Source organism: Hemitrygon akajei, unplaced genomic scaffold (assembly GCF_048418815.1).
Source record: "Hemitrygon akajei unplaced genomic scaffold, sHemAka1.3 Scf000048, whole genome shotgun sequence".
Taxonomy (NCBI): domain Eukaryota; kingdom Metazoa; phylum Chordata; class Chondrichthyes; order Myliobatiformes; family Dasyatidae; genus Hemitrygon; species Hemitrygon akajei.
This window is the reverse complement of record NW_027331934.1, coordinates 6,607,151-6,632,059: the sequence shown is the minus strand read 5'-3', so window position 1 is coordinate 6,632,059 and position 24,909 is coordinate 6,607,151. Positions and strand designations below refer to the sequence as shown.

Below are 24,909 nucleotides of genomic sequence, written 5' to 3'. Positions count from 1 at the left end.
TAGAACCTCACACTTCTCAGCATTAAACTCCATCTGCCAACGTTCAGCCCATTCTTCTAACCGGCATAAATCTCCCTGCAAGCTTTGAAAACCCACCTCATTATCCACAACACCTCCTACCTTAGTATCATCAGCATACTTACTAATCCAATTTACCACCCCATCATCCAGATCAATTATGTATATTACAAACAACATTGGGCCCAAAACAGATCCCTGAGGCACCCCGCTAGTCAGCGGCCTCCATCCCGATAAACAATTATCCACCACTACTCTCTGGCATCTCCCATCTAGCCACTGTTGAATCCATTTTATTACTCCAGCATTAATACCTAACGACTGAACCTTCTTAACTAACCTTCCATGTGGAACTTTGTCAAAGGCTTTGCTGAAGTCCATATAGACTACATCCACTGCCTTACCCTCGTCAACATTCCTCGTAACTACTTCAAAAAATTCAATAAGGTTTGTCAAACATGACCTTCCACGCACAAATCCATGCTGGCTACTCCTAATCAGATCCTGTCTATCCAGATAATTATAAATACTATCTCTAAGAATACTTTCCATTAACTTACCCACCACTGATGTCAAACTGACAGGTCTATAATTGCCAGGCTTACTTCTAGAACCCTTTTTAAACAATGGAACCACATGAGCAATACGCCAATCCTCCGGCACAATCCCCGTTTCTAATGACATCTGAAAGATCTCCGTCAGAGCTCCTGCTATCTCTACACAAACTTCCCTCAAGGTCCTGGGGAATATCCGGTCAGGACCCGGAGATTTATCCACTTTTAAATTTCTTAAAAGCGCCAGTACTTCCACCTCTTTAATTGTCATAGGTTCCATAACTTCCTTACTTGTTTCCCACACCTTACACCATTCAATATCCTTCTCCTGAGTGAATACCGAAGAGAAGAAATCGTTCAAAATCTCTCCCATCTCCCTCGGCTCCACACATAGCTGACCACCCTGATTCTCTAAGGGACCAATTTGACTATAAGCCAAATGAATGATAAAATGGACTCGGCCTCACAATGTAACTCGACGTGACCCTGCACCATATGTCTATCTGCACTGCACTTTCTCTGCAGCCATAATGCTTTGTTACAGTGATTGTTCTGTCGTATATCAGCTCAATGTACTGTTGTAATGTTATGATCTGTGTGGATGGTACGTCAGGGAAAATTTTCACTGTAGCTCAGTACGTGATGATAATAAACAAATTCCCCATTTTAATTGTGTGGAAATATTAGACAGACTGAGCTTCTGCTCTGGAACCACAGAAGGAAACTGAACTGTTGTCATTTCTGAGGAATGTAAATAAAATAGAAAAGGCTTCAATCTCACATTACGATCTGCGGTAACTGGGATCAGGTGACCGGTAGTGTGTCTCCCATATCAATATCAGAATCAGGTTTAATAGCACCGGCATATGTCATGAAATTCGTTGTCCCTGCGGCAATTTTAACAATTGTGATTTAAAATAAAAATATACATATTAAATAGTTAAATTATATAAATAGAACAAAAATTAAAAAAATTAAAAATGTAATAAACTATTTTAATTGTGTGGAACTATTTGACTAACTGGGTTGTTGCTTTGGAAATTCTGTAGTGAAGCTTAACTAAACTGTACACATTTATCAGAAGGTCAGAGAAATAGAAAAGGCTAAATTGTCACATGAATGGGTCAGACACGCAGAAACATCGGCTGTACTTCAGCAGGTAAAAACAGTGGAATGAAACGTGCTGAAACTGTTGCAGAAAAAAAACATATTGTCCACCACAACAAGAGGACGTGACAGATCCGGATCTCACTGCCTTGTCTGAACGGGGAAAGATGAAGCTACACGTACACGTAGAGCAGTGACCCGCAGATGCTGCAGATCTGCAGAAAAACGTGATCAGGAAACAGGATCACGTGACGGGTTTGGTCACCCATCCCAGGCAGTGACTACTCTGTGGAAAGAAGCAAACTTGCCGCTCAGATCTCCTCTCACCTTAAATGTATTAGACATTTCAACCCCCAGAAAAATATATCGTCTGTCCACTCTATCTATTCCTCTCGTAATCTTATAAACGTCCATCCAGTCTCGCCCCAGCCTGCGCCGCTCTGGAGAAAACAACACAAGTTTGTCCAGCCTCTCGTTATAGCTCATGCCCTATAATCCAGGCAATATCCTGGTAAACCTCTTCTGCGCCCTCTCCAAAGCCCCGACATCCTTCCGAGAATGGGGCGCGACCAGTACAGTATGAAACACTCCAGATGTGGTCTAACTAGTTTTATAAAACTGTTACGAAGTGAAACGTTTTAGAAACAAACCAGCAATAATAGAGTTCACACTGGAGTCTGGTTTTGATGTTAAAACCACTCTCTTTATTAGTATCTACTTAAAGTATAGTAACTTAACGAAATAAAGTTAACAGTGTTAAGTGTATATATGTGTAAATATAACTCCCAGACTATCGAGCCTAAGGGAACAAAGCTTAGAGTCTTCAGATGGTAAAGTAGGAAAGTTCAGTATTGCACAGAATAAATGATGGGAGAGAGATATTTGTAATCCAGGGTGAAACGTAGAGAAAAGGTCGTTACTTCAAACCAACCGTCGACGAAGTTCTTATCCGCTGAATCCGTCCACATACGAGTTATCAGCGAAAGTGACCTGTCACAGGAATACCGTCTTCCAGGGGTTACCACACAACATACCCAGGCAAGGGTTAACACAAGATATTCCAAAATCCACTCCAATGGATTATCCGAAGTGACAGCCACACACATTCGTTGTGGTTCCGTGTACCGATGATCAACCCATTCTTGTGGGCATAGGAGAGTTCAAAGCCTAGGATGCGACTAACTGAAGCTATCAGCTTTTCCAGTCTCTCTCTCTCTCTCTTTAGACTGGCCGACTGCCCGTCTGCAGATCGCTCTCTCTCTCTTATGGTTCAGTCCACAGTCAGCGCTGTCAGCCTGTGACTTACGTCATAGCCCCGCCTCCTCACGCCGGCGCTCTTAGAGAAACAGTCACAGTACGACCGCAGGCTCGTAACAGCAGCAACACAACTTCCCGACTTTTGAACTCAATGCTTCAACTAATAAAGACAACCATGTCATTTGCCTTCTTAACCACCCGATCAATCTGTGCAGTCTCCTTCAGGGAGCGATGAACTTGGAGTCTAAGATCCCTCTGATCATCGACACTGTTAGGGTTTTGCATTTAACAGTGTACTGTCTCATACATTCGACCTACCGAGCTGCCAAGATGATCATCACTAATCAAATCTCACTGAGATTTCTCAGGTCCTGTTGAATTTATTGCCAAGTGCACAAGTACGGGAAGGTACAGGAACAGAGAAACACTGACTTGTGGCAGCATCACAGGCAAGTGCATTCAGATAACACACGGAACACAAATTGTACGATTCTCTGTCAGTCACAATCTATAAATATGTTTTATGTCATTAACAATATATAAAATACATTGTGTCATGATCAATATTAAAATGTGCATTTTTTGTCAATAACAGTCTTGGAAATGTTGAATTTGGTCCCTGTCTCAATTCCTCTTGTAATCCACAACCAGCTCCTGTGTTTTTGTCACAATGAGGGAGAGGTTGTTTTTTTGACCCCACTGTGTCGGATGATGACTTCTTCTCTATAGGCTGCCCCGTTATTGTTTGGGATTCGGTCGATCAATGTAGTGCCGTCAGCAAATGTAATTAGCAGATTGGAACCCGCCACTGCAGCCCCACAGTTGCACTATGTACTGATTGCAAAGCTACGAAATTGCATGTGAATAGCCTCCCCTCCCCCAACTCCACTCTTTCTGCGTCACCAGCAGACTAGGACATCTCACATCTCGCTGCCTCCGCCAGGACATTAAACTGTGAACAACTGTGGTCAGGGACTGATCTCTGGGGTACTCCAAACGCTACCTCCTTCCAGTCTGAAAACGACCCACTCATCCAGACACACACTACCGGCAGTTTATCATCTCCAACGAAAAAGCCTAATCACCTACTCCCGATGTTCAATACCATTGCTGACTCTGAGTTTACCACCGTCAAATGCCGGGAGGGACATAATAATCAGAAAGTCTCCAGTCGCAGCCGTTTAAATAAAATGTTATCTCAGTGGGTGTGTGGCGCATGCTCAGAATGCGAAGGAGACAGACAAACTGAGCCAAGTCAGACTGATGAAGGGGAGGAATGATCCATTTTGATACAGAGAGGGAAGCAGAGAGTTTGATATTGTGCCTGATGCAGGAACTGTGGGCAGTTAGAAAATGAAATCTTGTTCCTCTAAATTGTTTTGAGATGTGACAGTGTTTTAATCAGAAGGCACCATGGAGACTAAAATTATTTCAGTTGAAATGTCCTTCACCCACTGACGTGGTTTGTAAACTTTTAACAGTGTAGAAAATTAAAACGATTTGTGTATGGGAATCTCGAACACAACAGCACGTTAGTTCCGCTCTATCTGTCAGTTCACCAGCGCTTGAACACAAAGTACACAGCAGGTGCTGTGGTCAAAGCAACACGTACAAGACGCTGGAGGAACTCAGCAGGTCGGGCAGCATCCGTGTAAATGAGCAGTCAACGTTTCGAGCCGAGACCGAAGACCGAGATCTACAGCTTCGCACTGGGAAGCGGCCGGTCACCTGCTCCGTGTGTGTGAAGAGACTCATTCAGTTAACCCACCTTGTGATGCTCCGGTGAGTTCACAATAAATAGAGGCCACATTTCTGTCCGGAGTGAGCAAAGAGTTTTACTCAATCATCCCAGCTGCTGCAACACCAGCAACTTCACATCAGGGAGGAAGTTCAAATCAGCTCCGTGTTAAATGTTTAACCATCACGGTGACTGAAGGCAGCTGCAGGTTCATGAGGGACTGTTACTGTCAGATTCTGCAGTTCTTGCGGCTGCTCATCGCACCCAGGACTGAACCCTGGTCACTGAGCATTGGAGGAGTCTGTTCTGCTGATGTTAGTCTTAAACTAGACTGGTGTTTAATATTGTGGAGCTGTGAAAGATAAATCAGTCTGTATCAAATCCCGCGTCTCACTTGATAGGCCACTCGGCCCAGCTGGTCCCTGCCCATGTTTCTGTTCCATATCAGTATATAAAAATCTATCCCTGCCGTTCCCTTCTCACTCTCCCTGAGATGACAGGTTGCAAATAGTCACCACTCCGTCGGATAGGAGATTCCCCTTGAATTTCATAGAATCACAGAAATCTACAACATATTACCAATGCTTTGGCCCACAATGTTGTACCGACCATGTAACTTACTCTAGATCTGCTTAGAATTACCCTACCGCATAGCCCTCTATTTTCCTAAGCTCCATGTACCTATCTAAGAGTCTCTTAAAAGACCCTATTGTATCCGGCTCTATCACCATCGCTGGCAGTGCATTCCACACACCCACCACTCTTTGCTTAAAAAAGTTAGCTCTGACATCTCCTCTGTACCTACTTCCAAGCAGCTTAACCCTATTCCCCCTCGTGTTAGCCGTTTCAGCCCTGGGAAAAAGCCTCTGACTATCCACACGACCAATGCCTCTCATCATCTTATACACCTGCATGAATTCCCTGCATGATTTTCTCCGGGCTGAATAAGACGATGTGTCACTGTGGTTGTGACGTTCCCCAGGGCTCTGGACGAAGTTGGTTAAACTCCTTCTTCCCTGCTCTTTTCAAAGTTTTGGGTCATTTTCACCAATTTTAAAGGACTGTGCCTCAGACAGCTGGGTTGTTGCAATTGTTACGGACCAGCAGCAACAGATCACTAATGGAGTCTGGTTTCGATGTTAAAACCAATATCTTCATTAGTATTGTGACGGGGTCCTGAATTACCCCTATGTACTGTGTTTTTAAAAAGAGAGAGGGAGATGTTCAACACCGGACACCTTGTTAGAGGGAGGGAGAGAGGGAGGGAGGGGGAGAGGGAGGGAGGGGGAGAGAGAGAGAGAGAGAGAGAGAGAGAGAGAGAGAGAGAGAGAGAGAGTTATGGTTTCTCTGCAAGCTTGTTTACATTTTTACAAGGACACTGTCAACTTCTGTGTTCTTACAGAGAGAGAGAAGGGAGGAACTGTTTGATGGACAGCTGGGGCTCGGCACGGAGAGATAAGTAGGAGGTCCGCTGATAGACCACCAGACACATGGTTTTGGACACTGAATGAGCTTTGTTGTGTCCACAGAAAAAAGTGGACTTTGGAAGATCGATCAGGAGCATCGATCAGTGGCTCTCGCAGTGTGAAAAGGCTGTGACTGGTGGGGAGTTATTCGTGTGCCCATCCCTCGCCTGGGTTAATAACTCCACCACAGAAGAACGGTCCCGTTTGTAGTGGTCACAGTCGGTGACTTCCAAAGGATTTCAGAGGACGACGGGACTATCGACGGCGTCAGCTTACCTGAAGACTCAATACTCTCCGTCTCTCTCACTCCATCACTACTCGACTCAATCCCTCGAACCGAACCGTCATTCAATGTCTGTAGTGAGATGCTGAAGATGTTCTATAGGTCAGTTGTGGAGAGCGCCCTCTTCTTTGTGGTGGCGTGTTGGGAAGGAAGCATTAAGAAGAGGGACGCCTCACGTCTTAATAAGCTGGTAAGGAGGGCGGGCTCTGTCGTGGGCAAAGTACTGGAGAGTTTAACATCGGTAGCTGAGCGAAGGGCGCTGAGTAGGCTACGGTCAATTATGGATAACTCTGAACATCCTCTACATAGCACCATCCAGAGACAGAGAAGCAGTTTCAGCGACAGGTTACTATCGATGCAATGCTCCTCAGACAGGATGAAGAGGTCAATACTCCCCAATGCCATTAGGCTTTACAATTCTACCGCCAGGACTTAAGAACTTTTTAAAAGCTATTATTAATGCTTTTTGAGATAGTGATTTAGATGCATATCATATTTTTACTGAGTTAAGTATTGTATGTAATTAGTTTTGCTACAACAAGTGTATGGGACATTGGAAAAAAGTTGAATTTCCCCATGGGGATGAATAAAGTATCTATCTATTGTTAGGGTTAATTTGCGACTGCCAGTTCAGGTCAGCGTGATATTAGCAGACAGAAATACAAGGGAGGGAGCGAAACAAGGGATCCTTTGTCTCTAAACTGCTAGTGTCACGTGATTCAGTAAAACAGGGAACTCGTGAAGAAATGGCATCGGACCAAGGACACAAGTGTCCAGCATTACCAAATATGTGTAGCGAGGGTTGGGCTAAGGGAAAGGGGTATAAATAAGAAAAGAATGTAAGGGGAGGGGAGAACGCGCCTTCCCAGCGGGGTCTTGTCTCCTCGCTGTGCCAGTTACGCTTCTGCATTAAAGCCAAGTTTTGTAATATTCCGGTGTTGGTTGTCTCTCTTCCTAAACGAACACAGGGCAGAATTTAAAGCATAACAATTGGTGACCCCGACGTGGGGAGGGAAGAGACAACAGGCTGGCGGATCCGACAGCAGACAACTTGCGGCCGCACCCCGACTAAGGTCAGGAAGTGCCTGTTATATCGAAGACTTCCACTAGATAGTTAAATTACTGAGTTAGATCTTGTCTGCCGACGGATCCTCACCAACCCCAAATTACCTCGGGAAAGATTATTCCCGGTGCAGAATCGTGACTGGTAAGTGCTAACTTTGTCTTGTTTTGGTAAGTACTAACTTTGTCTTGTTTGTTTGTAGAAGAATCCTCCGCCGCCCACGAGGGGCATAAAAGTCTTCTGAGTGATGGTACCCGCCGCCCAGAGGGGCATAAAAGTCTCAGGAGTGAGGAGGATAAAAGTGTTGCCAGGTACACCACAGTGCACAGAGATACTGACGGTGCCTACCTTAGACTGGTTGTTAAGAGGAGAAATCTCCCACACGAAGGTCAGGTTTTGAAAGGAGACTGTCCCACATTTGATTTTCTCCGTGCACTGGGGAGCCATGGAACACTTCAACTTTAAGTTACCGAAACTCAGACATTTGTGTGTTGAGTAACAGAGTATATGAGAGTTTTTAGAAATATGGTAAAATTGATAACTGTGCTTGTCTGGAAGCTAAAGATAATGAAAAGAAAAGTATCTCTGATTTCAAATCATTGTTAAAGGAAGCAGAGAAGGAAAATTTCCAGAAAATGATTTATTGAAACAGTTGCGGGAAGCTATTGTTGAGGCAGAAAAGTGTGCCTCTGTTGCTCAGCAACTACTTAATGATAAACGGCGGGAGGGCAGTGGTGTGCCTCCTGGGATGATGTTTGGTGGGGAACGGGGTGGACCAGACGGAAAGCTGACCAGGAGCCTGATAGAACTCCGGGCGTTGGCCAACGAGCTGAAAGAGCAGTCCGGGGTAAACAACCCAGTGGTAGATTGGCTGAATAAGACCTTTGGTAAGTGGGGAGCGTTCCTGGGACAGTTGGCGTTAGGACTGTCTATTTCAATTGCTATTTTTATCACGTGTGGTTGTTGTTGCATACCCTGTATCAGGACCCTAGTCGTCCGGACTATAGATCGAGCTTTGACTGGAAAGGATGGACCTCCACCGGCGTACCAAACGCCGGTGTTCCCGGTGGAGGGAGAGGACACGGCCCTCCCTGAAAGCGGACGCGCTATGGGAGGACACGGACTGGAATGGACCATGGCAAAGGGGGGATTGTGAATTTGTTCTTGAATAAGTTTTCAGAAATGTTGCGTGCTACTTGTAAAAATTGCTGATGCTTAGGGAACCCCTACCCATACTTTGTGACCCTAGGTCGGACAAATCAGGAAATGCAAAAAGGGAGGGCATACCAAAGAGTGCCGGGGGGGACGCTCGCCTCCCTGCCTGGTCCCGACAGCCGCGGAAAAGCTTGTAAGGGATGTGGCCTCGGGGAGGCCAAGGGAGGGAATGTTAGGGTTAATTTGCGACTGCCAGTTCAGGTCAGCGTGATATTAGCAGACAGAAATACAAGGGAGGGAGCGAAACAAGGGATCCTTTGTCTCTAAACTGCAAGTGTCACGTGATTCAGTAAAAACTGGGAATTCGTGAAAAAATTGATATCAGACCAATTAGAAGGGCAAAAGTGTCCAATATTACCAAATATGTATAACAAAGTTCAGCATTATCAGATATGTGTAGCGGGGGTTGGGCTAAGGGAAAAAGGGGTATAAATAAGAAAAGAATGTAAGGGGAGGGGAGAACGCGCCTTCCCAGCGGGGTCTTGTCTCCTCGCTGTGCCAGTTACGCTTCTGCATTAAAGCCAAGTTTTGTAATATTCCGGTGTTGGTTGTCTCTCTTCCTAAACGAACACAGGGCAGAATTTAAAGCCCAACAGTCTGAACCCGGGTGTGTGTGATGGGACGATGTGGGGGTAGCTTCACTCTGTGACTGTGCCGGGGGAGTGTCTGATGGACGGTGTGGAGGGAGCTTCATTCTATGTCTGACCCCAGGAGTGTGTGCTGGTACAATGCAGAGGGAGATTCACTCTGTGTCTCACCCTGGGAGTGTGTGATGGGACGGTGTTGAGGGAGATTCACTCTGTGTCTGACCCCGGGAGTGTGTGTGATGGGACGGTGCGGAGGGAGCTTCACCCTGTGTCTGACACCGGGAGTGTGTGATGGGACGGTGCGGAGGGAGATTCACTCTGTGTCTGACCCCGGGGGTGTGTGATGGGACGGTGTGGAGGGAGATTCACTCTGTGTCTGACCCCGGGAGTGTGTGATGGGACGGTGTGGAGGGAGATTGTCTCTGTGTCTGACCCCGGGGGTGTGTGATGGGACGATGTGGAGGGAGATTCACTCTGTGTCTGACCCCGGGAGTGTGTGTGACGTGACGGTGTGGAGGGAGATTCACTCTGAGTCTGACCCCGGGAGAGTGTGATGGGACGGTGCCGTGGGAGATTCACTGTGTGTCTGACCCCGGGAGAGTGTGATGGGACGGTGCGGACGGAGATTCAATCTGTGCATGACCGGGGAGTGTGTGATGGGACGGTGTGGAGGTAGATTCACTCTGTGTCTGACCCGGGGAGTGTGTGATGGGACGGTGCGGAGGGAGATTCACTCTGTGTCTGACCCCGGGAGTGTGTGATGGGACGGTGCGGAGGGAGATTCACTTTCTGTCTGACCCCGGGAGTGTGTCATGGGACGGTGCTGAGGGAGCTTCACTCTGTGTCTGACCCCGGGAGTGTGTGATGGGACGGTGCTGAGGGAGCTTCACCCTGTGTCTGACCCCGGGAGTGTGTGATGGGACGGTGCGGAGGGAGAATCATTCTGTGTCTAACCCCGGGAGAGTGTGATGGGACGGTGTGGAGGGAGATTCACTCTGTGTCTGACCCCGGGAGTGTGTGTGACGTGACTGTGCGGAGGGAGATTCACTCTGTGTCTGACCCCGGGAGTGTGTGTGACGTGACGGTCTGGAGGGGGATTCACTCTGAGTCTGACCCCGGGAGAGTGTGATGGGACGGTGCGGAGGGAGATTGTCTCTGTGTCTGACCCCGGGAGTGTGTGATGGGACGGTGTTGACGTAGATTCACTCTGTGTCTGACCCCGGGAGTGTGTGTGACGTGACGGTGTGGAGGGAGATTCACTCTGTGTCTGACCCCGGGTGTGTGTGTGACGGGACGGTGTGGAGGGAGATTCACTCTGTGTCTGATCCCGCGAGTGTGTGATGGGACGGTGTGTTGGGAGATTCACTCTGTGTCTGATCCCGCGAGTGTGTGATGGGACGGTGTGGAGGGAGATTCACTCTTTGTCTGACACCGGAAGAGTGTGATGGGACGGTGTGGAGGGAGATTCACTCTGTGTCTGATCCCGCGCGGTGTGGAGGGAGATTGTCTCTGTTTCTGTCCCCGGGAGTGTGTGATGGGACGGTGTGGTGGGCGATTCACTCTGTGTCTGACCCCGGGAGTGTGTGATGGGACGGTGTGGAGGGAGATTCACTCTGAGTCTTCCCCGGGAGTTTGTGATGGGATGGTTTTGAGGGAGCTTCACTCTGAGTCCGACACCAGGAGTATGTGATGGTACGATGCAGATGGAGATTCACTCTGTGTCTCACCCTGGGAGTGTGTGATGGGACAGTGTGGAGGGACATTCAGTTTGTGTCTGAACCCGGGTGTGTGTGATGGGACGATGTGGGGGTAGCTTCACTCTGTGACTGTGCCGGGGGAGTGTCTGATGGACGGTGTGGAGGGAGCTTCATTCTATGTCTGACCCCAGGAGTGTGTGCTGGTACAATGCAGAGGGAGATTCACTCTGTGTCTCACCCTGGGAGTGTGTGATGGGACGGTGTTGAGGGAGATTCACTCTGTGTCTGACCCCGGGAGTGTGTGATGGGACAGTGTGGAGGGAGATTCACTCTGTGTCTGACCCCGGGATTGTGTGATGGGACGGTGTGGAGGGAGATTCACTCTGTGTCTGTCCCCGGGAGTGTGTGATGGGACAGTGTGGAGGGAGATTCACTCTGTGTCTGACCCCGGGAGTGTGTGATGGGACAGTGTGGAGGGACATTCAGTCTGTGTCTGAACCCGGGTGTGTGTGATGGGACAGTGTGGAGGGAGATTCACTCTGTGTCTGTCCCCGGGAGTGTGTGATGGGACAGTGTGGAGGGACATTCAGTCTGTGTCTGAACCCGGGTGTGTGTGATGGGACAGGCCATCTTGACCCTTCTCTTCCGTGCTAAACACTCACTCTCTACCATGTCCCACTGACCTGCACTCACCCCATAACCATCCATTCCTCTCCTGTCCATATACCTATCCAATTTTTTTTTAAATGACAAAATTAAACCCGACTCTGCCACTTCTACTGGAAGCTCGTTCCATACAGCTACCACTCTCTGAGTTAAGATGGGAACGTTCACTTGCTCAGAATGTGGGAAGCGATTCACTCAATCTTCCACCCTACAGAGACATCAGCGAGTTCACACTGGGGAGAAGCCATTCACCTGCTCAGTCTGTGGGAAGGGATTCACTCAGTCATCCAACCAACAATGCCATCAGCGAGTTCACACTGAGGAGAAGCCGTTCACCTGCTCAGAATGTGGGAAGCGATTCACTCGGTCATCCCAACTACTGGCACATCAGTCAGTTCACAATGGGGAGTTGCCGTTGTTATGAATCCCGAGGTTTTGTTTGCCGTGGACTGTCATTTTAAGAGAGAGAGATAAAGAAGTCAAATCAGTTGGACTTGCAGCTTGTTTACATCGCTCGCAGCTTGTTTAGTTTTCATCGAGGCCACAGACACTCAGAGTCAGATGGAGATGAAGGAGGAAAAATGGAAGGATTGAAACCAGGGAACTGGTGGCCAAGGGTCACTGTTTGGAGCTTTCCTATGCCCACAAGGGTGGGTTAATTATCGATTCACCGTACATCGAATGTGTGTTTGTCACCTCGTTTGATCTAAGGGAGTGAATCTGATTTGGGATATCCTGTGAAGACAACTGATGTGTAAACCCTTGCATGGCTGTGGTGAGGTAATTCACTTGAAGACAATACTCCTTGTGACAAGTCACTTTCGGTGATAATTTGTATGTGGATTTGGAATTACGGTGGATAAAATCTACAGTGACTGTTCTTTCATTTTACCACCATGGAACCTGTGGAATTCCACATAATTGCCTTCTCTCGACATTTAGCCTGGATTGCAAAAATCTCTCTCTCATCACCTATTCCATGAATGAACTGAACTTTCATATTTTACCATCTCAAGACTCTAAGCATTGTTTCCCCTAAACTCAATAGTTTTAGAGTTACATTTATACACATATATACACATTACTCTGTTAACTTTTGTTTATCTTGCACAAGTTTCTGCATAGTAAGTAGGTACTAATAAAGAGAGGGGTTTTCACATCAAAGCCACACTCCAGTGTGAACTCTATTGCTGCTGATTTGTTTCTAAAGAGTTAAGGTTCGTAATGAAATTGGGGCCTGCATCTGAAATATGAACAAATTTGGGGCGTTTTGATTGATTGATGATCAATTTCATTGGGGAAATCCCTTTTGATTTATTTGTGTGTGGAAAATCAGCAGCAGATGCTGATAGGTTTGTGGAAGCGCCAACCTCTGAGGCATTAGAGGATGCCAGACGGATTGAGTTGTTGAGTATTGCTAAAACATTAAAACTTGTAAGGTGAAATTGACAATGAGGAGGGCACAGATGCGGAGGATAATAGCTGAACATTATGTATCTGAGAGTGTGTTTAAAGTGGAGGAGTTGGAGGTGATTCCTGAAAGTCAACCTCATGAGCTTGAGCTCCCGTAGAAGTTTGAAAAATTAAAGATGGAAGCTACAGTAAGACAGAGGCAATTTGAGGGTAGAGAGGCAGAAAAACAGCGAGGAAGCAGAAAGAAAGTGGCTGCTCGAGCTGGAAATGATAGAAAGATTGCAGGAAAGGTACTCTGGTGATGTTTGAGGCCAGTCGAGAAGTTAAATTGGTACCTGCGTTTGACGAGGCAGAGGTTCTTAAATATTTTCAGCGTTTTGAGAAGGTTGCTCAGAGTTTAAAGTGGCCAAAAGAGGGTTGGCCTATTTTCATTTCATTCATTTTTCAATCTTTTTATTGATTTTCCAATAAAAAATACAAATCAGAGGAGATGTTAGCAAACAGATAACACAAAAGACGTATAAACAGCAAAAAAAGTATATATTGTGAAAATCAGATCTGTTTCTTTTTACTGTGTCAGGTAACACCATGGTCCTCAAAAATGTTGTTTCATTTTTACTATGTACTGTGCCAGCAGTTATGTTCGAAATGACAATAACAGTGACTTGACTGGACTTGAAGTAGAAATTTATGCTGTTATAAATATAATCAAGAAACCACAACTCCTCTTAACAAATTAAAAAAAAGGCCTATTCTCTTACAAAGTGTAATTAAGGGGAAGGCTCAGAAAGCCTATTCTGCTTTGATAGTTGATTAAGCAGCTGATTATGACATAGTGAAACAGGCTGTGCTCAAAGCTTATGAGTTCTTGAAGTATGGCTAAAAAGACTGCCGACGCAGACAGCTCTGTGCAGCATGACTGACACCCATGATAGCCAAAATCGGGATTCCGGTTATGATGACTTGTCAGGGACTTTTCTGCCTTCATTGTTTCATCAGGATTCAGGTAGTAAGTCTGATGAGAAAGATCTATCCCTGTCTAGGAAGGAGTTTATAGCAGAACAGAACCGAGACCCTGAGATTGAAGCTTTAAATGAAACAACTCTCTCAGATGATGAGATTAAGAAAGTGCCAGTAGTGTATTATCTCAGGGATGGAGTGTCAATGAGGAAGTGGAGGCCACTGGCTATACCTGCGAGTGATGAATGGGAATTGTTCACCAAGTTCCTAAGGTTTATGGGACTGAAATGTTAACTTTGACCACAGTATGCCCTCAGGACGACATTTTGGAGTAATTAAAACTGTAAACAGGATTATGAAATACTTCTACATGCCTAATTTGGGGAAAGATGTTGTGACCTTTTGCAGAACCTGTCACACTTGTCAAGTCGGTGTCAGTTTGATAGGAGGCCCCACTGCGGCCTATACCTGCATTCGGTGAAAGCTTTCCGAAAGTTATAGTGGATTGTGCTGGCCAATTGCCAAAGACTAAAGCTGGCCATCAGTATTTGCTAACTATTATGTGTACTGCATCTAGAATCCCAGAGGCAATACCTCTCGGAAATATTAAAGCTAAAACTGTGGCGAAGGCTTTACCAAGTTTTTTACTTTATTTGGTTTTCCTAAAGAAATCCAGTCTGATCAAGGAAGCAATTTTACGTTTGGATTACTCCAGCAGGTAATTTATGAACTGGGAACTAAACAAATTACATCGTCTGCATACCATCCAGAATCACGAGGGGCTCTAGAAAGATTTCATTCTACCCTCAAAACAATGATTAAGACAAACTGTGTACCACACAATCTCTCTCTCTCTCTCTCGCTCCGTGCCTTGTAAAGGCTTGAAAAAGACATCATCGGACGCACCATGCACATACCAAAAAAAAGACATACTGTGTTGAAAATGGAAAAGTCTGGGATGAAGGAATATATTTGCTTTTGTTCCCAATAAGAGAGTTGGTACAGGATTAACTGGGTTTTACTCCATTTGAATTTGTATTTGGTCATAGAGAGAGGGGACCTTTGACCTTGTTAAAGGAACAGTGGATTGATGGGGATGTACATGTTAACTTGTCAGACTATGTTTTGAAGATCAATGATAAACTACTCCACGCCTGTAGTCTAGCGAGACAAAACTTAAAGATTTCTCAAAACAAAATGAAGTGTTGGTTTGATAGGAGGGCTTGCGAAAGAAAATACCAGGTGGGGGATAAGGTGCTTACCTTATGTTGAAGAATGTTGACAAATCCACTTCAGGCAAATCTCAATGGACCATATGAAATAGTCTCTCAAATTAATGATGTGAATTATGTTATCAAAACACCCGACCAATGTACACTAACACAGGTGGTACAGATAAATATGATAAATCCTTATTTTGACAAGCAGGCTCCATCTGTGAGTGTTGTTGTCAAAGCATATGAATCTGGCAACCCTGAGAATGAAGCAATTGACTCATCTGAGACTTTTCACAAGCCAAACATGGTCCCAGTTAGGCTAATGAACTCGGTTGTTCCAGAAAACATTGATAACAAGTTGGCTCACCTGCAGCCAAAGCAACAACAACAGCTGAAGGAATTAATTCTGAAATTTAAAGATTTATTTCCCGATGTTCCCAAGCAAACCAGGGTCGCAGTACATGATGTAGATATTGGTCAAGCCAAACCGATTAAACACCCATATCGCATGAACGTAGACAAGTGTAAATTGGATGAGCAGGAATTGAATATATGCTGGAAAATAGAATTATTAGTCCTTCAGCATCAGTTTGGAGCTCACCCTGCGTTATTGTGCCCAAACCTGATGATAGTGTTAGATTTTGCACTGATTATAGGAAGATAAATGCAGTAACAAAAATAGATGCCTATCCTATCCCGAGGGTGGATGATTGCATCAATAAGGTTGGAAAAGCTAATTTCTTACAGAGATTGATTTGTTGATAGGGTATTGGTGTGTTCCATTGATGGACAGAGGTAGAGAAATTTCTGCATTTGTGACACCATTTGGGTTGTATGAATACAATGTTTTGCCTTTTGGAAGGAAAAATGCTTCAGGAACATCCCAGAGAATGATTGATTTTGTAATTCGAGCGTTAGAACACACAGATACCTATATTGATGACTTAGTCACAGGGAGTGACACTTGGGAAGAGCATATCTCTGCAGTAGAAAAGCTATTTGACAGGCTTTCTCAGGCCAGCCTTACAGTTAACTGGGATAAGAGTGAATTTGACAATGCCACTGTGACCTGTCCTAGCTATGTTGTAGGTCAAAGCAAGTTGGCTCCTGTTCGGGCAAAAGTCCAGGCAATTTCTCAAGTTCCTATTCTGACTGATAAGAAGGTTCTTAGAAGGTTTCTGGGAATGGATGGATGTTATCTTAAGTTCTGTAAGCACTTTGCTGCTATCGCTCTTCCTCTGACCAATCTCCTGAAGAAGGGTGAAAAGTTTGTTAGGACCGAGCCTTGTCAGGAGGCATTTGATCGATTGAAAGTTATTATTTGAAATTAGGTCAATCAATGTAGTGCTGTCAGCAAATGTAATTAGCAGATTTTGAGCTGTGGGTGGCAGCATAAGTCATGGGTGCACAGAGATTATTGGAGAGGGCCAAAAAAAACAACTCTGTGGGTTGTGTGTCCTGAGGGTCAGAGAGACAGAGGAGATGGAGCCCACTCTTACCACCTGCTGGCGATCTGACAGGAAGTCCAGGATCCAGCTGCACAAGGCAGGGTGAACGCTGAGGTCTCTGAGCTCCTTGTCGATATTTCACGCCTTCGTATGGCTACTGCTCTGCCCATGACTGCAAGGAACTGCAGAGAACTTTGGAGAGCAGAGAACATCAGAGAAACAAGCCTCCCCTCCATGGACTCCTCCTACACTTCCCCTGCCTCGGAAAAGCAGGCCGTGTACATAAAGAACCTCACAACCTGGACATTCTTGCTGCAAACCCGCTCCCCCATCGGGGAAGAGATACAAAAGCCTTAAAGTGCGTAACACCAGGCTAAAGGATGGCTTCCTCTCTGCAGTTATAAGCCAAATGAATGATAAAATGGACTCGACCTCACAATGTACCTCGACGTGACCCTGCAACATATGTCTATCTGCACTGCACTTTCTCTGCAGTGTTATGCCCGCAGCCCCCTCCTTTGTGAGAATCGCAAGGGCACTAGTGGGTTGGGTCAGTGGACCCAAGAAATGGGAGAGAGACGTGCCGAATGCTTCGTTCCCCGGCGATGCAAAATGATGCGACATTGGCCAACTGGCCATGTGTCTCTTGGAAACACATTTGTGGATTGGGGACTAGGATACGTGCAAGCCCTCGGGCAAAGTAAGCTGGTTGAGAGAGAGATTGCATCATCCCCAACCTGATTGACATCTACTACCCTGCGAGTCAAGATAAAAGAGGGGCTGTAGAGACGGCCCCTCAGACGCACCAGAAGAAACGCTAGCGATCCCGTAATAGCGGGAAGCCATTTGAAGGAAGCCACCTGCGTTCGGTTCCCTTGTATGGGAACCGGTGTCTGATAGCACAGAAAACGACTTTGAACTAACAACGGGGAACCAACTCCCCCGACTCAACGGATTGGCCTCATCAAAAGACCCGGGCAAGTCTCTCTCCCCAACCCGAAAAAGAGCTGCATCTTTAATGACAATTGACTTTTGTTTCTACATCGAACAATACAGTAACCCCTAGACAAACGATAGAGTTATTTCTTATTGATGATTATGATTATACCCGCGCTTTAGATTGAGTATTGACGGCATATATTATCTGAATGTTTGTATTAATCCTATTTTTGTGCCCCTTTATAAATAAAGACTTTTAAAAATAGTACCATCAGACTTCAACGGACCTCTCTCTCTTTGTTGGTAAGTGACCCATTTATGGGGTACGTAACAGCAGCCACAATGCTTTGTTACAGTGAGTGTTTTGTTGTATATCAGCTCAATGTACTGTTGTAATGTATCTATCTGTGTGGATGGTACATCAGGCAAGATTTTCACTGTAGCTCAGTACATGATGAGAATAAACAAATTGCCCACTTTAATTACGTGGAAATATTAGACAGACTGAGCTTCTGCTCTGGAACCACAGAAGGAAACTGAACTGTTGTCATTTCAGTGGAAAGCAAATAAATGGAAAATGCTTCAATCTCACATTACGATCTGCGGTAACTGGGATCAGGTGACCGGTAGTGGGTCTCCCATATCAATATCAGAATCAGGTTTAATAGCACCGGCATGTGTCATGAAATTTGTTGTCCCTGCGGCAGCAGTAGAACCTAATTCATAACAATAGATTTTAACAATTGTGATTTAAAATAAGAATATACATGTATATAGTACAAAAATGGAAAAAATGTAATAAGCTATTTTAATTGTGTGGAGCAATTTGACTGACTGGGTGTTGCTTTGGAAATTCTGAAGTGAAGCTGAATTGAACTTTCCACATTTACGAGAAGCTCAGAGAAATAGAAAAGGCTAAATTCTCACATAAACGGGTCAGACACCCAGAAACATCGGCTGCACTTCAGCGCCTCAAAACAGTGGAGTGAAACATGCAGAAAGTATTGCAGAGAAAAAGACATTGTCCACCCACAACGAGAGGACGTGACAGATCCGGATCTCACTGCCTTGTCTGAACGGGGAAAGGTGAAGCTACACGTACACGTAGAGCAGTGACCCGCAGATGCTGCAGATCTGCAGAAAAACATGAACGGGAAACGGGATCAGGTGACGGGTGGAGGGTCTCCCACCTGAACTGGTGCCTCTGCTCCTCTCCCCTCACACGCTGCCCGACCCATCCGCCGCATTCCCCACATTATTCCATATTTACCCCAGATACATGATTATTTTTCCACACCATATCTTCCCCGATCCCTTTCCCTCCACCTCCAGGTCACAGAGTCACCGGCTCAGTTCCCACCCCGGTCCAAAACATAATTCAGACCCAAACAGGAAATATTCACGTTTAATTTAAATCAGTTCTGTGTTTATAAACACTAATTTCTATTCACATTCCTCCGGAGCCTTGCTGGACAGGAACACTGAAACATCAAGTGAGAAACAGCAGGAGGCCATTCAGCCCCTCTAACCATCAGCAAGGTGGCGGCTGCTCTCCCATCTCAGCCACATGTTTCTGCCCGATCCTCATTTCCTCGATCCCTTCGGTCTCCACACATCTGCCGCCCTCTGTTCTATATGAGGACGATCACCGAGTCTTCACCGCCCTCTGTGGTGGGGATTTGCAGACATTCACCACCCTCGGAGTGGAGACATTTCCCCTCATCTCAGTCCCGGACAGTGCATCCCTGTTTCAGAGACTGGGATCCCTGGTTCAACCGGTAATGATGTTGTGCATTTCAATATGTTCACCTCTTAGTCCTCGATTCTCTAAATGAAAGGGTTATCGCATTTGATCTTTCTTCATATGATGACCCCAACACGCCAGGGATCAGTCTGGAGAATCTTCATTGCACTCTCTGTAACAAATACTCTCTAATCTCTCTGTTAATCCTCTATGGAATTAATTTCCATCTTCAGCAGCCCCGTGTTGCTTCAGCACCTCCCACCCCTGTCACTATTTCCACCTTCCCACCTCCCCTCTCACCTGGATCCACCTCTCTCTCCCCTGATCTTGACCCATCCCCACCCCTCACCTCTTTTTTCTGACTCTTTCCCGTCCACACTCAGTCCAGAGGGAGGGTCTCGGCCCGAAATGCTGACGGTCCATTTCCATCCACAGATGCTGCCCGACCCACTGAGTTCCTCCGGCAGTTTGTTCTTTGGTCTGTATAACCCGTGTTAGTATGGGGAGTGGGATTTTACGCCATATTCCAGGTACAATCTCAACAAAGCCCAAATAATTGTCACATTGCCCGGACCACTGGCCCCGCTTGCAGGGCAACAGTCTGCCGGTGTTTGCCCCCAATGTGGTGAATCCCTCTGCTCGACACCACCGTGGGCTCAGACAATTCCATAGATGAGCCCCTCCTGTCCCCACCGGGACAAACATCCTGTCCGCCCCCTCTCACACCATCTTCATCCTTTCAATAAAATCCCCCCTCTCCCTCCCTCCCCGGGGAACCGGCATCAAACCGACGGGCCGAGCGGTCTCCTCCTACCTCTCAGCGATACATCAGACTCCGGCCGCAGGAGACGCTTCACAAACGCCCCAACTTCCCTCGGAGGGAAATGGAAATAAATCAGAAAGCGGACATTTACTTTGAGGTTTTCTCCGCTCTGATGAGGCGGTCGGCGCTCGAGCGGGAGACGGACTCAGCAGGGTAACGCCCACTCGACTTGTCCGCCTCCGCGACTGGTTGTAACCTGTTATTGACATCGCTTCGCACCAATGGGAATAGCGCAGCTTCTGAATCCTCTGTTGACTGCGGTGGGGGAAGGGGCTGGAACGTGATTATTAGCCCAGCCGTTCAACCGATAAAGCTCGAGCACAGCAGCGCGTGGGTGACGTAAGACACCGCGCACGTGAGTGCAGATCCCGGTGTGGGGAGCCCATGTGTGACGTCAGGCGAGTGGGGGTGTCTGACGTCACCTGTGACGGAGGGCTCGTATTTAAAAGCACCTTAATGGGCTTTTCAGCGGGACAACAACATTAATCACGGGTTTCATCACTGAATCCAGTGTTGTGGGATGTAAAGTCCCCTGTTATGTGTCCGGCTGTGCCGTGTTGTTGGTGGAGTGGGCAGCGTGGTGTTTGTCTCGATTCGGGTCACAACACCAGAATTGCCAGCGGGGTCCACACACAGTGTATTAGTCAACAGAAAACCTCTCGTCCCTGCAGTCTTTGTCTCCTGGTAAACTCAACACCCTGACAGTGTGGACCATAGATACCCCTTCCTCTCAGAGTCAGGGGATCATTCAGACAGCTGATCGCTGAGAGGAATTATATTTATTGGTCTTTAAAGTTCACCCAGATTCGTTTGGACGGATTTGATGTGGATTTCGGGGTGTCACAGTGAAAGGGCCGGACGGCCGAACTGTCTCCGTTGTCCAAATATCCTTCCAGGTGAGGCGACACTTCACCTGTGAATCTTCCGGGGTCGCCCGTTGTGTCCGCTGTTCCCGATGCGGCCGCCTCGACACTGGTGACACCGGCTCCTCCGCAGTTGTGCGGGGTAGGAGAGTTTTTTCTGGGGGGAGGCGGTCGATGATATTATTCCCTTTTGTGCGTGAGGGGTGGGTTTTGGGGGTTTGATGATCGGGATGCTATCTTTTTGATGCGGGGGTTGAGGTGGGAGTTTGATTTTTCTCTCTGAACGACTTTCATGCTCTTTCTTTGTTTCGTGGTTTTCTGGAGAAGAAAAAAAGCTCAAGAATTGTTTACGGACACCTGCTTTGATAATAAATTGACCTTTGAACTATCCGCTCCGAGCGGGACTTCCTGGTGTCCAAACATTTTCATTCCGATTCCCTCTGGGCAATCTATTGATGTTGAAAATGATTATAACATGATAAGGAATGGCTACAAGTGGCACATGCAACTTGTTCATTATCTGATCCAGAAACACGTTATGCCCAGATTTAAAAAGATTTGCTCAGCATTATGTTTCCTTGTGAGGCATTTCATCAGTTTGTGTCAGGGCAATCTTTTGATGTTGAAAATGATCATAAACCTCTGATTGCCTTGTTTTATGCGGGAGGTGGGGTGGGAGTGTGATAGATGCTGCCCGGCCTGCTGAGTTCCGCCAGCATTTTGTTTGTGTTGCTCTGAATTTCCAGCATCTGCAGACTTTGTCGTGTTTGTGATTTACCTCTCCGTTGTCCCTCCCGCCTCCGGTCACTGGTCCCTCTGTAGGGACCTCCGGCCACGGCTGGTGCAGCCCAGAACCTCCTGCTAAACGCAGGCGCAGTGCCGACCGTAGCTATTATTCTGTTCAGGCGTCCGTGAAGAAGGGTCTGATCTCGGGTTTGTGGAAATCGGGGGCCGGCTGCCGTGGAAGCACAACTTTGTGGGCCGAAGGGCCTGTATTGTGCTGTAGGTTTTCTATGTTTCTATGAAAAGTGCCGGGAACGAGCTCTGCCGGACGGCTGGAGGCTCCGGGCTCTCCGGTCCCGCAGCCCCGGTTTTAGCTTTGCGCCCGAGCCCGGGCTGTGGGATCAGTTAGTTGTGGTTCCCAGGCTGGGAGGGGTTTGGGGTGAAGGGGATCTGTTTGTGTGTATGGGTAGAGGTTATGGGTGGACTCTGGGTGTGGGGTGAAGGGAAGGAAGGTGTGGAACAGTAGTCCGGGCTGCGGGGGGGGGGGGGGTGGGGGGGGGGGGGAGGTGGGTAGGGTTGCTGTTGTGAGAAAGTTGGATGATCGGACGTTCCGTGACCTGGGTCAAATAAAGTTGTAAACAGGGGAGGATCTGCTCTGTTGTATCGGACGCTCGCGTTTCCTTTCAGGAAGCAACAATTCTCTCTTCAAATTAATTACTGTTTAATCTTGCTGTTAACATTGTGTTTGTTACAAAGCCTCAGTGTATGGAAGAGCTGTCACCGTCATGGGCTGTTGGTGCATACTGGGATGGCGGTGGGGTGTCAGTGACCTCTGTATCAGAGAACGACACGGGTTTCTACATCCTCCTGTGAGGTATAAATGTCCTCACAGTGGGTTCGGATCAGCTGGCATATCTGGAGTTTGCAAAGGGAAAGGGAATAGGAGAGAGAGAGTTTTAATCAGCAAACCATCGTCCGGGATGGAGGGGTTCAGGAGCTGTCTGACAGATCGTTTTACAGTTATTGTATTTTTATATAATCTCACAGACGGTGACTGAGGGAGAAGCTTGTTGAGGGAGGATACCCGGGGGTGAGCAGGTCAGGCACGGTATCAGGAGAGTGACAGTGATGTGATTTCCTGTGTCACGGGTACAGACAGTCGTCTCAAGTGAGGAGTTTGTGTGGAGATGCAGCTTCCCTGGAGGTGGAGGAAAGAGGACACACCAACAGGTGGAACCAGCTGCGGGAAGACACGGTTTGTCAGGCCTGACGACCAGCTGAATATACCATAACCTTCAGACTGAATCAGAAAACCATTCTGAGGGTATTTGAAATGTCAGAAGCAGGGGAGATGTGATCCCATGTCTCCATCAGACCCTCAGTGAGATGGTTCCAGTTATAACGTGCAGGGGTAAAAGCACAGTGTTTGGGGTCTGATTTAATCACTGATTCTGACACAGTGAGAGGGTTAGTTTTGCTGTAAGGCAGCAACATTAATGGAAGAAGACACAGGAACTTCATCAATTGTCAGTTGTTTAGCAAAAGTGAACAATTTGTATGTTACCTTGACAGAAACAGATATTCCCAGTGGTGACAAAGGGGTGCAGTCTGGTTTATTTCAGGTTGGAGAGGGGTGTGGAGTTTTGAAATCAATGCCTTAGCATGTCCGGAGTGATGGATCACACAGCACGGAAACAGGCCTTTAGCCGGCCATACCTGTTCTGACCATCCACTCACTGTCTTCACTGGTCCCATTTATCAGCACTTGGTTCGTAGCCGACTGTATCTCGGCAGTTTCAATGCTCATCCTGTTCGTAAATGTTGTGAAGGGACCTGCCTCCACCACCACCTCGGGCAGTGAGTTCCAGGTTTCAGCTACCCTCTGAGTGAGAAATCTCTTCCTCAGATCCCTCTAAACCTCTTCATCCTCTGCTTAAATCTATGCCCTCTGATCTGTGACACCTCTGTCCCAGGATCGTGGTCGATATGGGCATCAGTGAGGTCTTTGATAAGGTTCAGCATGGTAAGTTGCTGTGGAAAGTCAGATCACACGGGATCCAGGGAGAGCTGGCTCACTGGATGCACAGTTGTCTTGATGGTAGGAAGCAGAGAGTGATGGTGGGAGGCTGTTTATTGAACTCGAGGCCCCGGCCTAGTGAGGTTCCCCAGGGTTACACCCCATTGCTCTCATTATTCATTGATATTTAATTATATTTACATTTGCACATTTTATTGAATTCTATGCTCCACTTGATCTTTCATTGATCCTGTTACTATTCTATAGATTTGCTAAGTGTTCCTGTAGGAAAAACAATCTCAGGGTTGTATGTGGTGACATATATGTACTCTGATAATAACATTTACTTTGAACATCAACCACTGCTACTTGTCATCTCGATCAATAATTTGGTTAAGAATGTACAGGATATGGAGAGTAGGTTTGCAGCAAGTTCAATTAGTTTTTCTGAAATATATTAAGTATAAACTCTCCGCTGTTTCCCTCTCTGAACTTGACCACCCACTCCCCTGTCTTCCCTCTCTGCCCCGTCCTCCCTCTCACCCTGACATTGGACATGCGTTCAGGGTGCAAGTGAATTACTTTTACGGAATCTGAAGGGGGATTTTTCACTCGGAGGTTGGTGAGAGTGTGGAATGAGCTGTCAGTGGAAGTGGAGGATGTGGGTTTGATTTAGACTTTAAAGAGGAATTTGGGTGAGGACGTGGATGGGAGGTGTATGGAGGCTCTGGTGCAGGTAGTTGGAACTAGGCAGTAACAACAAAACAGGTCGGCATGGACTGGAAGGGCAGATGGGCCTGTTTCATTGCTGCTTGGCTCTGTGATTCTAATAATATTGTGTTTTGTAATTTCCACATTTAGTACATTGCTACTAATGTCTGAACCCAGAAATTTACTCAAACAAGAACTGAAAGACTCTTGACTGGCTACAGAAGGTGTTTACACACTGTGATACTTGCCAAAGGGGGTGTTACTAAGTACTGACCATGCAGGGTGCCCAAACTTCTGCTTCTGGCCCTTATCATTTTTTGCTATTTTGAAACTGTAAAAGATGGAAATAAAATGTAATCTTGCTTAAAATATTAAAGAAATGTGCCATCTTTAACTTTAT

The 24,909-nt window shown here is 46.6% G+C and overlaps 1 protein-coding gene across 1 annotated transcript in view; it reads left to right on the top strand.

Annotated features, from left to right (window-relative positions):
* The window catches only part of LOC140720912 (uncharacterized), a 129,100-nt gene that overhangs the window by 35,121 nt on the left and 69,070 nt on the right, over positions 1-24,909 (top strand). Inside the window, 1 exon segment of the mRNA XM_073035759.1 lies at positions 11,814-12,045. Coding sequence (XP_072891860.1) covers positions 11,814-12,045 — 232 coding nt within the window.